The following is a 15,797-nucleotide window of genomic DNA, read 5'->3' as shown; positions in this document are numbered from 1 at the left end:
GGGGGTAAGCGGGTCTGATCGTCTCACCGTCAGTGTGGTGAAAAACAATACATCTTGTTTTTATAATAATAATAATAATAATAATAATAATAATATAAATAATAAATGTATCAACAGGTTTCTTGTCTTTATTATTAGTTTTCAGAAACAACAGTAAAAATAAAAACCATGCGACTAATACAATGTTTGTTCCTCTCGTATTGTTTGTTTGTTGTCTCTATTTAAACTACTTTTCAATTATTTTATGAATTATTTGTCAGTAAAGGAGACTAATCAAATATAATGTTGTATTTTCCCTGATATCTTGGAACGCAGCATTAACTTCCCGCCTCCTCCTGCTCGTCCAGTTCCGGTTCGATCCAACATGGCGGCTGTTGACAGGTGAAAGTGTTCGCAAGGTTTTTGAGGACCGGTTCGACACCGAGCGGGTTCAGATGAATTCTGGTGTTGGATTGAAATCTGCAGTTTGTGTGACGCCGTTGATAATCAGGTAAGAACCGGACCGAACCGGATCAATAACGGAGATGCTCGATCAGAAGTTCGAGCTGCTTCAGACCGTAAAAACATTTTTAACACGTTTAAATGTGACGGAACCTGAACGGATCAATAAGTTCTGATCGCATCTTCACATTCATGATTAATTACTGGACCTATGAGGTCTGTTTGTTTCTGATTGATTGATTAATCATCAATTCATCCTTTAAACGCTCTGTCAATAAATCAATAAACTGATCATATTTAAAGTTACTTCATATTTTATATCAATAAATAATCAATAAATATCAGAATAGTTGCTCTGATCGGTTCTGGATCTTAATTATTGATCCTTCAGTGGTTTGATGAAGTCTGTTTCCTTTCAGAACCTCACAAACCCAGTCTGAGTCCAGCTTGAGGATGAACCGATTCTGATCTGACCCAGGTGGACCGAGGTGGACTCAGGTGGACCCAGGTGGACCAGAGGAGTCATGGAGAAGTTTGGGATGAGTTTTGGAAGCGGGCCCGGCAGGAAGGACCTGCTGGACACCATCGAGTCCCAGAAGAAGCAGCTGGTCCAGTACCAGACTCGATTCAAGGACGTGGTCCGGGCCTACAAGAGTCTGCTAAAGGAGAAGGAGGCTCTGGAGTCCAGTCTGAAGGTTCTGACGGTGACCCCGGACCTGGACCTGAACCCGCAGAGACGGGAGACCGCCGGCGCCGTGCCGGACCTCCCAGAGGACGGCTGCTCGCTGCACAGCGAGGACAGCTTGGACACGGTGCCGTCTGTGGACACGCCCACCGAGACCAGCAGGGGGGACCAGAGCGAGGAGGACCAGGGAGAACCGGGTCGGTCCAGTTCCACGGTACGTTGACACGTCATCGAGCTCACGGTTTCGTTGCGCCGGTCGTTAACGTTGTTCGTTCTGCAGACGGCGAGGACTGAGACTGGCGCCGGAGGCTCCGAGAGCAGCAGCTCGGGGGCGGAGCAGCAGCAGGCCACGCCCTCTCCCAGCTTGGAGGCGGACCGCCGAGTCACCCAGCTGAAGAGCCAACTGAGCACGCTCACCAGCGCGCTGGCCACTGTGACTCAGGAGAAGTCCCGGATGGAGGCGAGCTTCCAAGCCGACAAACGGCAGCTGAAACTGGAGGTGGAGGAGCTGCAGGACCGGCTGGTTGCCGTGACGATGCAGCAGGAGGCGGAGCTCCACGCTCTGCAACAGCAGTTGGCCGAGAGTCGCGCCCGCATAATCACGCAGCAGCACGAGCGGGAGCAGGAGCAGGGAGACCACGTCCAGCAGCTGCGCGAGCTGCAGAGGATCTTGCAGCAGGAGAGAGACATGCGACAGGACGCCGAGCTGCGCCTGCACGACGCCAGCTCCGCCCTCCTCGTGACATCACAGGCCGTAGACCGGGGGGCGGAGTCTGTGGCTCACCTCAACCAGGTGAGAGAGGAGAGAGACGAGCTGAGGAGGAGGCTGCAGGCCACAGAGGCGGACCAGAAGAAACCGGATCCCAGAGTGGACGAGCTGCAGCGGGACCTGAAGGAACTGAAGAACCACTTCCAGAACCAGATCCACATCGAGACCAGGAAGGTGAGACCAGAACCAGTACAGGTGAGCTGCAGGTGTTCAGGTGAGCTGCAGGTGTTCAGGTGAGCTGCAGGTGTTCAGGTGAGCTGCAGGTGTTCAGGTGAGCTGCAGGTGTTCAGGTGTGTGTTCAGGTGTGTGTTCAGGTGTGTGTTCTGTGTGCAGGTGTGTGAGGCGGAGCAACGCGCCCGTGAGCGTGCTCAGGCCGCTGAGGTTCGTGTCTCCGGTCTGGAGCAGCGGGTGTCGGAGCTGTCGGAGCTGCTGGGTTCCTGCGAGAAGGCGCGTCAGCGAGACCATCAGACGGCTCAGAGGCTGCGAGACCGAATCCACCAGCTGGACACGGAGAACAAGACGCTGACCGTCGCCGCCTGCGGCCGCGCGACCTCTGACCTCAGCCCGGACGAGGCTCTGGACGTCGGCGTGCTGAAGGAGAAGCTGCAGAAGGTGAAGAAGCTGCTGCTGCTGGCGGCTCAGAGGAACCCAGACCAGAACATCCAGGACCTGGCGGAGGCGGAGCTAAGCGGGGGCAAAGTCTCCGCCCACCAGCAGGAGCTGCGGCAGCTGAAGGACGAGTTCGAGCGCTACAAGCTGCGCGCGCAGGTGGTGCTGAAGAACAAGAACGCCAAAGATGGCTGCCAGGCCAAGGAGCTGGAGGAGGTCCGCGACCAGCTGGCCGAGCTGCGAGAGAAGTACATCAACCTGCGCATCCAGAGCGACGAGGCCGACGCCCGCCAGCGCCACCAACTGGAGGAGCGGCAGCAGCAGGCGGCGGCGCTGCAGCAGGTCCACAGACAGGAAGCGGAGCGGACGGAGGCGCTGCACCGCGATGAGCTGCTGCGCCTGGAGGCGGAGCTTCACAAGCAGAGAGAGAGGACCATGGCGCTGCTGGACGATAAGGACCGCGAGCTGGAGCGGCTACGGGCCGCCGCGCACGGCCACAAAGCCGACGGTACGGCCAGCGACGCCCAGGAGGCGGGCCCCGAGAGCGAGGGCGACATCATCAGCCAGGCCCTGCGGCAAGCCACGCCCACCGAATCCACGCTGCTACTGTACGCCGAGCAGCTGGCGCGCCGCGAGGTGGAGGTGGGCGGTCTGCGGCGGCAGAAGAACCGGCTGGAGGAGGACGTCCACCAGCTGCAGGCCCGGCTGGTCGCCGACGGAGACCGGCACGACGAGGAGGCGGCGGCGCTGCGGGGACGTCTCGACAAACTGGTCCGGGACCAGAGCCGAGAGGGCGCCAACATGGAGTACCTGAAGAACGTCATCTACAGGTTCCTCACGCTGCAGGACGCCAGCGGCCGGCTGCAGACGCTCAGCGCCGTCCTCACCATCCTCCACTTCAGCGCCCAGGAGAAACACGATGTCATGAGGCGGCAGAACACCTGGTGGAGGTAGAACACCTGGTGGAGGAGGAACAGGTGGTGAAGGAGGAACACCTGGTGGAGGAGGAACACTTGGTGGAGAAAGAACATCTGGTGGAGGAGGAACACCTAGTGTAGGTGGAACAGGTGGTGGAGGAGGAACAGGTGGTGGAGGAGGAACACCTGGTGGAGAAAGAACACCTGTTGGAGGAGGAACACCTGGTGGAGGAGGAACACCTGTTGGAGGAGGAACACCTGGTGGAGGAGGAACACCTGGTGGAGGAGGAACACCTGAAGAACAGTACCTGGATGTGAGGACTAGTTTCGAGTTTGCTGATGTGACCTTTGAACTTTGTGTTGGCTGAACCCAGAATCACTGAGACTTTAACAACTTCTTCAGATCTTTAACATGTTTATTTTTTAAATTAAAATATTTTCTGGTTCTTTTTTTCTTCGTAACAATCCGACAAGACGATTAATCAATGATTATTGATTATTGGAGCTGCAGTCAGCTGTGATTGTAACGATTCATCATCATTAATAAAACAGACTTTACAGAACCGTTTCACTTCTTTATTAAATAAAGGGCTCAGATTTAAACGTTAGATTCAAACGCGACATTTAAATCCAATATTAGAAACAAAAAGCTGAAAGAACATAAAAAAATAAAATGAACTCAATATTTGAAAAAGGAAGTTGAAGTCAACAATCACTGATAAATCAACTTTCGATTCTCAGATTTAACGACACGAAGACGTCAGAAAGTCGACTGAAACTTTATTCAGAAAAACTTCACAATAAATAAATAGTTAGTGTGTATCAGTGTGCGTGTCTGTGTGTGTCTTTGTGTGTGTGTGTGTGTGTGTATGTCTTTGTGTGTGTATCAGTGTGTGTGTGTGTTCAGGACAGACTGCAGGTCTCCCTGCAGCGATCCGATGACTGAGTTTATAAAAGAGTCCAGTTTGTCCAGAACTCCGTCTCTGAGCTGCAGCTGCTGCCGCCGAGCTCGGACCTGCAGACACAGAGGTCAGAGGTCAGACACTGCAAATAAAAACCACTGGAACCACAAGAAGACCAGGTCTGACCATCTGAACCCCAGGACCAGGAACAGGACCTGGACCAGAACCAGGACCGGGACCACGACCAGGACCAGGACTAAGAACGGGACCGGAGCCGAGACCAGGACCAGGACCCTCCACCCCCAACTCCCCAATTTTCCCCCAAAACTCACAAGTTTCTCTCTGAGCTTCAGAATCAGGTCCACGATTTCCACCTCAGATTTGTCTTTGGTCCAACCGAGCAGGTCCTGGAGAGACATGAGGATGAGATGACTGGCTGGTGACCAGGTGAGGTACTGACACCTGAGGACCAGGTGAGGTACTCACAGCGTCACAGATGACCTCCAGGTGAAGACTCTCCAGTTTCTGCGTCATCTCTTTGTGTCGATGTCGATACCAACCATCGAAGTTCGGAGACCTGAAGAACTTCCTGAAAATGAGACGGACAGGTGAACAACACTTCCTGGACAGGAAGTCAGACGATGGACACACACCTGCGTGACTCACCTGTACAGTCCCATCCAATCACCTTTGAGCAGCGAGGTGAGCTGAGGGCCGGTGTGGTCCAGAGTGGACATGAACTCGTCCTGACTGAAGGGACGAATCTGAGGAGGAGTCTGAACACAAAAGACACATGACGTACGAAAACTGATGACATCACCATGACCTCATCACCAATGAGCCACTTCCTGTTTACCTTCCAGGGCGTCACAGACCTCTGCAGCGGCATCAGGCTCACCATGTACCGCTCCTGACAGACAAGAAACAGGGCTCAGTGGACGCGTCACGTCGGGGTTCCTGCTCTGTGATTGGACAAACTGGATGAGTCATCATTACATCATCACTTTATAAAAAAAATTAAAAAACAGCTGCAGGTGTGGCTATAGCTAACGAGGACCAATGTAACTGACAATAAGCGTAACTGATGACAAGGAGCGAACCAGACTCAGGTGATGTCCATACGGATCGTCCTCTGAGGTTCAAGCTGCCGTCTCCGTAAGTCGGGAGCGGAATAAACGTTTGATGACACCTGCAGATTTTCTCAGTACACCTGTTGTGTTCCTGCGAGCTGATTGGCTGGTCCCTCACCAGAGGGATGATGAAGCTCTGCGTGAGCTCCAACAGGTGTCTCCTCAAGATGGCGCTCTGGGCCTCCGAAGGTCTCTTCCTCTGGATCCCCTGCAGACAGAAACAGGTGGAACCTTAACAAGTTAACGAGTTAATGAGTTAATGAGTTAACGAGGACGTTCGAGTTAATGAGGACATTTGTTTACCTTCAGCAGCCTCTTAATGAGAATCTTGTCTTTGTGTAGAAATGTCTTGTAGGAAGTGTAGATCCCTGCGCACGCGCACACACACACACACACACACACACACACACACACACACATTATTTACCTGCACACAGACACACACGTGTAATAGATGATGTGTTGTTACACCTGACAGACTGTTACCTGGTTTGGTGTCGAGTGTTTTCAGTTTGGACAGTTTCTTCACCTTCACCTGTTTTGGTAAATCACCTGGAAGACAACAGAGACCGTCACAGACCGTCAGGGACCATTAGAGACCACCAGAGACTGACATCAGACCGCCAGAGACCCTCCGAGACCGTCAGAGACCAGCAGAGACTGTCAGAGACCGTCCTAGATCGTCACAGACCGTCAGGGACAGTCACAGACTCTCAGGGACAGTCACAGACTCTCAGGGACCGCCAGAGACCGTCCTAGATCGTCACAGACCGTCAGGGACCGCCAGAAACCGTCCTAGATCGTCACAGACCGGCAGAGACGTCACACACCGCCAGACACAGTCAGAGACCCTCTCAGACCGTCACAGACACTCAGAGACCATCATAGACCGCCAAAGACACTCAGAAACCATCACAGACCGTCACAAACAGTCAAAGACCGCCACAGACCGCCAGAGTGAACGTGCTGCTGCAGGTGGATGAAGACCAAGAGGACGAGAAAGAGGAGGAGTGAAGAGGTCTACCTGCCATCCTGATCTCTCCCAGTCTCACGATGTGAGGCCAGTTCTGGAAGGTCTTGATGAAGAACGGGTTGGTGACTCCAAGGACCACGTTTGGTCTGAAGGAGAATAAGAAGAAGAGACGTTTGTGTGTGTGTGTGTGTGTGTGTGTGTGTGCGCGCTCAGGACTTACGGGGCCTGGGTCCTGGTGGTGTACTCTTTGAACTCGCTGTCATGGATGGTAAAATACGGACGGAAGTCGCAGCAGAACTTCAGAGGACTGATGGAGCTGAGGGTGGACGCAGACAATGTTACCACGGCAACCACCCTGCGTTCCCATTGGTGTCATTAAGCCGGGACGTCGGAACACGGGACCGCCCGGTTACCTGATGAGAGCCAACACGGTTTCCGAAGAGACGGTGGGAGACGGTGCCATGATGACCATCGGCTCGCCGAGCAGCGTCAGCTCCCAGAGCATCTGCAGGTGGATCAGGACCGACTGGAAACACCTGAACAGGTCCAGTTCGTGGATGGTCGGCAGCAGAGTCGGAGCCGGAAGCAGGTTCTGAGGACAGAAAACTTTATTAGCAACAGAACCCGAAGTGAACGAAGAACTACAGCCCAGAGCAGAACTGACCTCTTTAGTCGTTTGTCTGTCTGGACTTCCTCCTGGTTTGTCCGTCTGTGAAGGAATCCTCACCTGAAACACCAGAGACACACCTGAAACACCAGAGACACACCTGAAACACACCAGAGACACACCTGAAACACCAGAGACACACCAGAGACACCTGAAACACACCAGAGACACACCAGAGACACACATGAAACACACCAGAGACACACCTGAAACACCAGAGACGCACCTGAAACACCAGACACACCAGAGACACACCTGAAACACCAGAGACACACCTGAAACACACCAGAGACACACCTGAAACACACCTGAAACACCAGAGACACACCTGAAACACCAGACACACCAGAGACACACCTGAAACACCAGACACACCAGAGACACACCGGAAACACCAGAGACACACCTGAAACACACCTGAAACACACCTGAAACACCAGAGACACACCTGAAACACACCAGAGACACCAGAGACACACCGGAAACCGTCGTTGGTAACCCCTTTTCAACCCTTACCTGTAAGACGACGCCCACCACAGGCAGGTTGAGGGTCTGTCCAGGTGCGGGTGAAGGCCATTGGTCGATCTCATTACATACTGTAAGATCGAGCAGAGGAAGAATGTTACAATTAACGTCATGAAAACTTGTTCTGATAGGTTAGTTGTTATGATGTAAGCATGACATCATCACCTGCTTCGAGGCAGGGCTCCAGCTTCTCAAAGAACTCGGGAGCGATGATCTGCAGCAGCGAGTGGAACAGGTGAGTGTACGGTAACCTGGACACCAACACCAGCGACTGAAACACAGTCACATGACCACGTGACTTTGCGTGTGACTCTGTGTGTGAGGGGGTGTGTGAGGAGGTGTGTGACCAGGTGACACTGACCTTTTGGAAGTAGCCTCTCTTCACAGAGACGTCCTTCACTTGTCTGAAATAGACGTAACCGAAGAAATGAGCCATTTCTCTCTGAGGAGACAACCGGACAGAAAACTGGAGGTTAATAGAAACACCTGGGAGGGGCGGGGCCAGTCACACCTGGTTATACTTCCTGTTTTACAGAGAAACGTTCAGGCGTCTGAAACAGTGAGAGCGCTGCCACCATCAGGTCAAAGTGCTCATTACAGCCCGGTCTGCAGGTGTTTGGTCTCACCTGCAGGGTGACGGGAGCGTCTCGGTTGTAAATGTCGTCTCTGTACTTCGAAGCTCTGCGACCGACCGACTGACGTAACCGGAAGCTGAACTGAGTGTCCCCGAGACATCCTGGGAAATTACACACAGCTCATGTGACCTGTGACCTATGACCTGTGCAGTATGATTCAGTGTTGTCAGTGTTTACCTGAGTACGAGTCGGGAAAGGACAGGTAGCAGATGCTGGTTTTCTGTCAGAAAATCACAATAAACAGTTTTAATATAATATATACAATAAATCTGTAATCATGCTGAATATTAATCAATAACAAAAAGTGGAGATGTGTTTATAGAAATTTACTTCTTTCTCAGTGAGTTTCACATCCTGAGGATAAACCAGCTGAAAACAAAAAAAGAAACAACTTACACCAAGGTCCATTCAAAATCCTGCAGTTTTAATGTCTATCTAACAGTGAAATGTCACTTCACACATGCAGCAGCTGCTTCGCCTCATAGATCAACGCCTCAACCAAAGTCTATTCAAAATCATGCTAATTTAACGCACTTAGCACTGTAACCAAATTGTGACACGACACTTCATACGTGACTCGACTCCTGAGGATCAGCTGTTCTCATCGGCTCACAGATCTTCATCTCAACACAACAGGAACGCCGGCAAACGAGTTCCATTATTATCTGATCAGCAGCAAGAAGCTTGAAGGTTAATTGTCAGTTTGATGAATGGGGTTTGGTGCAGGTTACCTGCAGTCGAACCTCTCCCACAATTCTGCTCATTTAAAGTGACCAAGTCCTGAAACGTCTCTTCATACCTGTGACCAACTCTGATGCGCAGAGGTCATCATCACCTGTCCTTCAAATTAAAAGTTTGTCGGACCGGATTCACCTTTTGTTTATTCCCACCGTCACGTGGGAGCTGCTCATGTTTTAAATGAATGAACGTTGTTTGGTGACGTGATGAACGCCGAACTCAATATGAGACTTTCAGTTCAGTCTCAGTTTGACTAAACTTATTTTGAAAGGTCCATTTTGTCTTCAGGGAAGAATGAAGCGAAGAATTGTGTTTTTTCTTGTGGAGTTTGGTGGACAATGAAGCCCAGCAGGTATCGTTGTTTTCGGCTGAAGGAGTTCATTAAAGCTCCGCCTCCTCTCATCGTGTTCCGATCGTCTGATCGATGGACCCATTGATAACCGATGCTAACGATGCTAAGCTAACGCCATACCTCGATGGCTTGTCCGAGTTCCAGGTCGAAGGTAACGACACACGCGCACTCCAGCCAGGAGGAGAAGCGGGCCCACGGGCACCGGCTGTCCCCGCCGTCCGCCGCCTCCACGTGTTGGGGAGAACCAGAACCGTCGAACGGGTTCATCACGACCGGGTCAGAGCACCGACTCCTCCGTGGCTCATCCTTCGGTCCTCCATCAGATGTACCGGTGCAGACGGAGAGTCACGGGGAGCCCCCTGCTGGAGGGCCGCGGAACTGCAGGCAGCTGGAGCCAAACACAGAGCGACCGGATCCACCGGGTTCTACCGGGTTCTACCGGGTTCTACAATAACAGCAAAACGTGCAGCATTAACTGCTATGAAATACATCTGAACTTTGTTTTCCTTACTCGGATGTATTTATTTGTTGTTGGTTAACTACAAATTAAAAGACAATTAAATAAATCATATTTTAAAGCATTATCCGAAAGGCTTCAAAATAAAAGTCTATATTGTTCTGCACTGCTTTAAAAAAAAAAAAATCCCTGTTATTGTGAAAAGGCCGGCCGGATGTGTGAGCAGCGTGTACCGGTGGATAAAAAGGCTGTCCGTTTCACGGTCGCCTCAGTCTCGTTTTTACCGGACAGATCGTCATGTCGGACCCGTGCTCCTTCTCCTCGTTCACCAGGTGCGTTACCAAGCACCTGAACCTGGTCCTGCACCTGGACTTCGACAGGCACGTGATCAGCGGGAAGGTGGCGCTCACCGTGGAGGCTCTGGAGGACCGCTTCTCTGCCCTGGTAACGTGAACGATGCTGCAGCCTGCTAGCCTCGAGCTAACGGGTTCTCTGTGCCTGAAGTGATATCAAACTGAAAACTGGCTAAAAACGGGCATTATTTACATGGAGTCCGGTCTGTGTTATAGCACAGTAATACGCGGGTATTAGTGCTGTACTGTTGTCCGGTTCTGACTTCGACTCTGCGGATGAACGAACCCAGTTTCAGCCGTGATGGTTAAGTTTCCTCCTTCTTCAGATGTCTCTCTGTCATTCGGCTCCGTCCACTTCTTCATGTCTCCGTTAATTGGAATCATTTTTAAACTTGTATTCATCAGGTCTGCTGAGATTTCATACAGACTGCAAGGCAAGGAAACTTTAAATAGCTGTGTTTTGAATGGAGTTTGGCGTGAAGGGCAAATGTATGTTTTAAAAGTTAAGATTTGATTTTGAAAGGTGCTGCTGAACGTTTCACCGACTCTCAGATGTTTATATGAAAATAATTTTAAGCTTTCAAATTTAATCAAAACGTATTTTAGAAATGAAAAACTTTAAATTGGTCCGTTTTTGAATGAGGTTTTGCTCGACGATGTGAAACAGTGAATTAACCTGCGTTGGTCCTGGAATTTGATTTGATTGTGGGCCGAGACGGGAACCTTTTCAAAATAAAATCTGTTTATGGTCATGAATTTGCAGTTTTTAAATCGCTCTTCAAACACAGTTTAGCAGTTTTATGTTTATTTTTTTTAAACATCTTTTAGGAGATTTTGTGAGAAATAAACGCACTTTAAATTGCTATTTTTCTGAATGGAGTTTGGCGCAACGTGCTCGAGAAGACATTTTATTGGGGCTGTGTCGTCTTGGACTTTAAATTTAGAGCTGATCTGGTAGAACAGGTGAGTCCACCTGAGCTCCAGATGTTTATCAGACAGGCAGCTGAATTTCACTTTTAATGTCTCAGCTCGGTTTTTTGTCGTTTACTCTGAAATGTCCCTCAACAGTTACGTTTTTATTCTGACAGCGCAGTTCTAAAGTAAAATCTCTCACCTTTTCATTAAAATGAACAGCGATTTGTATAAATATGTAAATACATATTTTTAAGTACCAAATGATAAATCAATGTTTTTTTGAATGGACTTTGGTTTGACGACATTGAGATTTAAGACAAAAGTTCTCGGGGTTTGTATTAACGTGGACTTTGGTTGGTACAGGTGTTTAGACGGAGGTCAGAGTGCGACAGGTGAGCGTCTATCAGCAGGTCGTCTCAGGTGCTGAGCGCTGACGCAGCAGGTGCGACGTCCATGTCAGAAGCTCATTAATAAGAGTGTTTTTATCTGCTGCAGACTTTGGACAGCAGCGGCCTGAAGGTGGCGTCGGTGTCGGCCAACGGGCAGCCGGCCCGCTTCAGTCTGGGACCCAAACACAGCTTCAAAGGGACGGCGCTGGACATCACGCTGCCCTTTGACCTCTCCAGGTGAACTCCTCTTCTCTCCTCCTAAAAGACGCTTTTCCAAATAGAATGTAACGCCTGTGTTTGCTGTCTGCACCAATCAGAGGGCAGCATGTGATCGTGGAGGTGGCCTATGAGACGTCTCCGTCAGCGACCGCTCTGCAGTGGCTCACACCTGAGCAGACCGCCGGCAAGAAGCATCCCTACTTGTTCAGCCAGTGTCAGGTGAGTCACCACCTGTGAGCCTCACCTGAGCCTCACCTGTCAGCTCACACTCAGGGAATAAAACCCGTGGATCACAGTGATGTTCAGAGAGTTTTATTTCCTGTTGATGTGTTCAGATGTTTCGTTTCATCCTGGATGTTCAGATCTGAACTAAACGTTCGTCTCCTCCTCGTCCTGCTTTTCTTCCGTCTCTGAACATTTTGTGGTTTTTTTCACTTCGAATGTTGAAACTTGACTCAACGACAGATGAACCAACTGTTTGCTTCACTTCCTGTTTGCCTATGATAACTGCTGCCCTGTGCCCTGTCTGACAGGCTCACCATTGTCGGAGTCTGGTCCCCTGTCAGGACAGCCCGTCCATCAAACACACCTACTACGCTCAGGTAACACACACCTGTGACATCACCTCCGTTTATACCTAACCAGTACCTGTCCGTCCCCCAGGTGTCTCCCTGTTTCTCAGGTGTGTCTCTTCTGTCCAGGTGTCTGTCCCTCAGGATCTGGTGGCGGTGATGAGTGCAGTGAGAGACGGACACCAGGTGGATCCTCAGGACAGCAGTCGCATCATCTACAGATTCAGGCAGCCGGTAGGTGTCGTCCTCGTCCTCCTCCTGGTGACGTCATCATTACCTGACCTCAGGTGTGCTGTCCTCCTGCAGGTGCCGATGCCCTCCTACCTGATAGCCATCGTGGTCGGCGCTCTGGAAAGCAGGTAACCTGTCTTGCCTGTTGTCTGATGTCATCACGTCACCTGCAGCAGAAAACAGTCTTTGTGTGTTCTGATTGGTCAACAGGGAGATCGGTCCGAGGTCCAGAGTCTGGTCTGAGAAGGAGTTTGTGGATAAAGCAGCGTTTGAGTTCTCTGAGGTGAGTCACCATGGCAACCGTAAGGAAGTTAACAAGTTCGAGATGTGTCGCATGTTGTAATTAATCCTGAGAAATGTTAGCTTGTTCAGGCTAACGTTAGTTAGCAACGGATGGAGCACAGGTGTTCTGGTACCTAGAATGATGTGTGATTGGTCGGTGTGTCCGGACTGACGTGTGATTGGTCGATGTGTCCGTCAGACGGAGACCATGCTGAAGGCGGCGGAGGACCTGGCGGGACCGTACGTTTGGGGTCAGTACGACATCCTGGTTCTTCCTCCATCGTTCCCCTACGGCGGCATGGAGAACCCCTGTCTGACCTTCGCCACGCCCACCCTGCTGGTGAGTAGCAACACGACTGATGATGTCATTGATGATGTCAGAGGTAGCTGTTTGTGTGATCAGCTGTTTCCTGTTTGTTTTTCCAGGCTGGAGACAAATCTCTGTCTAACGTAAGTAAAACTCTGATGACCCGGAAGTGTGGTCACACATGTGACACACACACACACACACACACACACACACACGTTCATGTATGTTCGTGTATGATCATGTATGATCACGTGTTGCTCAGGTGATCGCCCACGAGATCTCTCACAGCTGGACCGGTAACCTGGTGACCAACAAGACCTGGGAGCACTTCTGGTAACCATGGAGCCGTGAACACTTCCAACATCTGTCAGCGGGACAAACAAACACACCCACAAACAAAAAAACAAAACAACAAACGGATAAACAAAGCAACCAGCATGTCCTGATTGGTTCTGATCCGGTCTCTGTGTCTGCAGGCTGAACGAGGGTCACACGGTCTACCTGGAGAGGATGATTGGCAGGCGTCTGGAGAGCGAACAGTTCCGTCAGTTTAAGGCCATCGGAGGCTGGAAGGACCTGCAGGACTCTGTGAGAACCTGAACCTGAACCTGAACCCGGTCCATCTTCACCTCTTTCATTTTTGTTCTTGCCTCACCTGTGCGTGTCATCCGTCAGGTAAACACCTTTGGAGCCAACAACCCTCTGACTAACCTGGTGCCCAGCCTGCAGGATGTCGACCCCGACGTCGCCTTCTCCTCCGTCCCCTACGAGAAGGGATTCGCTCTGCTCTACCACCTGGAGGAGCTGATGGGAGGGCCAGGTAACACCTGGACACACACACACACACACACACACACACACACACCTGGAGCCTGCTCCTGCGCTGGTACACCTGTCCGTTTGTCTCCCTCAGAGGTGTTCATGGGGTTTGTGAAGTCGTACATCCAGATGTTTGCCTACAGCAGCGTCACCACAGACGAGTGGAAGAACTACCTGTTCACCTACTTTAAAGACAAGGTGAGCAACACCTGGACGACCAGGTGAACGCACAACGCAAGACACAGATAGGTTGTTTCTGTTCAGGCTGATATGATATAACCTGTTAATCGTAAAGAAAAGATCGATATTAGCTGATCGATCGATTTCTCCGAATGTGACTTTTGGGTTCCGGTCTCCGGTTCTGGGATGAACGCGGCCGTTCAGCAACTAAAATGAGTTTGCGTCTCGCAGGTGGACGTCCTGAACAAGGTGGACTGGAACGCCTGGATGTTCACTCCTGGGATGCCTCCTGTCAAACCTCAGTAAGTGGATCCTGTCGGAACCCTTCTGGTCTCAGAGTCCTGATCCGTCGGCTCTGATTGGTCCGCCTTGTGTTTCAGGTACGACACCACGCTGGCTGACACCTGCATCGCTCTGAGTCAAAGGTGGATCAAGGTGAGACCTGCACCTGAAGTGGACCTGCTGTGATCTCTTTCATGTTGGGACTCAAACCTCTGTCCTCTGTCCCCCTTCAGGCCAAAGACCAGGACCTGAACAGCTTCAAGGAGTCCGATGTGAAGACATTGTCGTCCCACCAACTCATCGAATTCCTGTCCCTGCTGCTTCATGAGGTACACTTCAGTCCACTTTAATCGTCCTCCTCAAGTCCATTTCCGTTCCTTGACTTTTCCCGTGTTCCTTTAGGACCTGCTCCCTCTGACTCATGTGAAGAAGATGCAGGAGGTCTACGACCTCAACGCGTGTTTGAACTCAGAGATCCGCTTCAGGTGAGAGTCCTGTTTCCCTCATGTAAACCCCGCCTCCTGCTGGAAGCCTCTTGCTGATTGGTTGTTCTCCATCCAGGTGGCTGAGGCTCTGTGTTCGGTCCAGGTGGGAGGAAGCGGTCCCCATGGCGCTGAAGATGGCGACTGAACAGGGCCGGATGAAGTTCACACGACCGCTCTTCAGGTACAAATCCTCGGAGCGGCTGAAGCACGTAGAAATTTTAGTGACACTTTGTTTACTTTCCAGATAATCCATCACCTTTTAATATTCTTTAATACCTATCTAACACTTCACTTCATTTATTTGAACATCTGCTTTGACTTTTTCAGTAGAATGTGATTCTACTTGTTGTTTGTTTTTTTCTTCAGGGAAGTTTATAACTTTGAAAAGTATCGTGATGAAGCCGTTCACGTGTTTCTGGCTCATCGAGCTGCGATGCATCCGGTCACCTCCGGACTGGTCACCAAGGACCTGAAGGTGGACGCCAGCAACACCGCCAATCAGTAACCAATCAGTAACCAATCGGTAACCAATCGGTAACCAATCAGTAAGCACAGTGTTAAACCTCAGTCCTGGTAACCAATCACAGCTTTTGTTTCTCTGATTAAAGTTGAATCTTTGTTTCCTATTTTTTCTTAAGTTTGAAAAGTTTTGTCAGAAAAACAGAAACATTTTACAAATAAACTCTGATCTGAACTCAGTCTGCTGTCGTTCATTCACAATTTAAACTTCAACAAAGATTTATAAGTTTTTCACATCAGTGATCAACGTCCTGTTAAATCATCAAATGTCTTTAAAAGTTTCTCCATTTTAAAGTTTCTCCATTTTAAAGTTTCTCCATTTTAAAGTTTCTCCATCATCTGTTCACATGAAGCAACAGGAACAGTTGCATAAAAATGTTCAAGAGGAAGAAGAGTGAGAACACCGCAGAGACAAACCGTCCAAAAGAAACCGTCTGAGAC

The 15,797-nt window shown here is 50.4% G+C and overlaps 3 protein-coding genes across 6 annotated transcripts; 2 read left to right on the top strand and 1 right to left on the bottom strand.

Moving 5' to 3' along the window:
• The first annotated feature begins 324 nt into the window (after window positions 1-324).
• On the top strand, window positions 325-3,984 carry gcc1 (GRIP and coiled-coil domain containing 1). 2 transcript variants are annotated; one of them, XM_069145449.1, is made up of 4 exons: window positions 325-490; window positions 861-1,340; window positions 1,407-2,090; window positions 2,229-3,984. In XM_069145449.1, the coding sequence occupies exons 2-4, from the start codon at window positions 966-968 to the stop codon at window positions 3,456-3,458; spliced, it is 2,289 nt and encodes a 762-aa protein (XP_069001550.1). In that variant the 5' UTR covers window positions 325-490; window positions 861-965; the 3' UTR covers window positions 3,459-3,984. The 2 variants fall into 2 exon arrangements, with proteins under 2 accessions (XP_069001550.1, XP_069001551.1); XM_069145450.1 differs by having other exon boundaries at window positions 329-490; window positions 1,407-2,069.
• Window positions 3,985-4,184: 200 nt separating this feature from the next.
• On the bottom strand, window positions 4,185-9,740 carry dennd6b (DENN/MADD domain containing 6B). Of its 3 annotated transcripts, none has more exons than XM_069145453.1 (19): window positions 9,464-9,740; window positions 8,584-8,622; window positions 8,431-8,473; window positions 8,245-8,354; window positions 7,980-8,084; window positions 7,784-7,832; window positions 7,610-7,689; window positions 7,091-7,153; window positions 6,840-7,018; window positions 6,647-6,742; window positions 6,478-6,572; window positions 5,940-6,005; window positions 5,757-5,821; window positions 5,572-5,661; window positions 5,180-5,233; window positions 4,990-5,099; window positions 4,810-4,912; window positions 4,656-4,730; window positions 4,185-4,436 (listed from the first exon to the last, which is right to left on the bottom strand). In XM_069145453.1, exons 1-19 carry the CDS (start codon window positions 9,608-9,610, stop codon window positions 4,308-4,310), a joined length of 1,698 nt encoding a protein of 565 aa, XP_069001554.1. In that variant the 5' UTR covers window positions 9,611-9,740; the 3' UTR covers window positions 4,185-4,307. The 3 variants fall into 3 exon arrangements, with proteins under 3 accessions (XP_069001554.1, XP_069001552.1, XP_069001553.1); XM_069145451.1 differs by having other exon boundaries at window positions 7,784-7,889; window positions 9,464-9,738; XM_069145452.1 differs by having other exon boundaries at window positions 7,784-7,889; window positions 7,980-8,060; window positions 9,464-9,736.
• Window positions 9,741-10,002: 262 nt separating this feature from the next.
• lta4h (leukotriene A4 hydrolase) lies at window positions 10,003-15,531 on the top strand. The gene is made up of 19 exons (XM_069145447.1): window positions 10,003-10,244; window positions 11,564-11,694; window positions 11,775-11,895; window positions 12,210-12,278; window positions 12,378-12,482; window positions 12,555-12,607; window positions 12,690-12,762; window positions 12,961-13,101; window positions 13,188-13,211; window positions 13,334-13,404; window positions 13,548-13,659; window positions 13,747-13,891; window positions 13,985-14,088; window positions 14,302-14,372; window positions 14,451-14,505; window positions 14,586-14,681; window positions 14,755-14,837; window positions 14,914-15,018; window positions 15,204-15,531. The coding sequence occupies exons 1-19, from the start codon at window positions 10,098-10,100 to the stop codon at window positions 15,340-15,342; spliced, it is 1,845 nt and encodes a 614-aa protein (XP_069001548.1). The 5' UTR covers window positions 10,003-10,097; the 3' UTR covers window positions 15,343-15,531.
• The last annotated feature ends 266 nt before the right edge of the window (window positions 15,532-15,797 follow it).

Source organism: Embiotoca jacksoni, unplaced genomic scaffold, assembly GCF_022577435.1.
Source record: "Embiotoca jacksoni isolate LCO1_2020_lvr unplaced genomic scaffold, fEmbJac1.0.p SCAF_125, whole genome shotgun sequence".
NCBI classification, from domain to species: domain Eukaryota; kingdom Metazoa; phylum Chordata; class Actinopteri; family Embiotocidae; genus Embiotoca; species Embiotoca jacksoni.
The sequence above is the reverse complement of the archived record's forward strand: the minus strand, read 5'-3'. Positions and strand labels throughout refer to the sequence as shown.

Coding starts and splice junctions, on each gene's coding strand:
- dennd6b (XM_069145451.1), bottom strand. CDS start 9,610: ATGAACCCGTTCGACGGTTCTGGTTCTCCCCAACACGTGGAGGCGGCG. Junction 8,085..8,244: donor ACGCTCCCGTCACCCTGCAG/GTGAGACCAAAC, acceptor ATTAACCTCCAG/TTTTCTGTCCGGTTGTCTCC. Junction 5,100..5,179: donor GGTCTGTGACGCCCTGGAAG/GTAAACAGGAAG, acceptor TTTTGTGTTCAG/ACTCCTCCTCAGATTCGTCC.
- gcc1 (XM_069145449.1), top strand. CDS start 966: ATGGAGAAGTTTGGGATGAGTTTTGGAAGCGGGCCCGGCAGGAAGGAC. Junction 1,341..1,406: donor CGGGTCGGTCCAGTTCCACG/GTACGTTGACAC, acceptor TTCGTTCTGCAG/ACGGCGAGGACTGAGACTGG. Junction 2,091..2,228: donor TGAGACCAGAACCAGTACAG/GTGAGCTGCAGG, acceptor TTCTGTGTGCAG/GTGTGTGAGGCGGAGCAACG.
- lta4h (XM_069145447.1), top strand. CDS start 10,098: ATGTCGGACCCGTGCTCCTTCTCCTCGTTCACCAGGTGCGTTACCAAG. Junction 11,896..12,209: donor ACTTGTTCAGCCAGTGTCAG/GTGAGTCACCAC, acceptor CCTGTCTGACAG/GCTCACCATTGTCGGAGTCT. Junction 14,838..14,913: donor AACTCAGAGATCCGCTTCAG/GTGAGAGTCCTG, acceptor TTCTCCATCCAG/GTGGCTGAGGCTCTGTGTTC.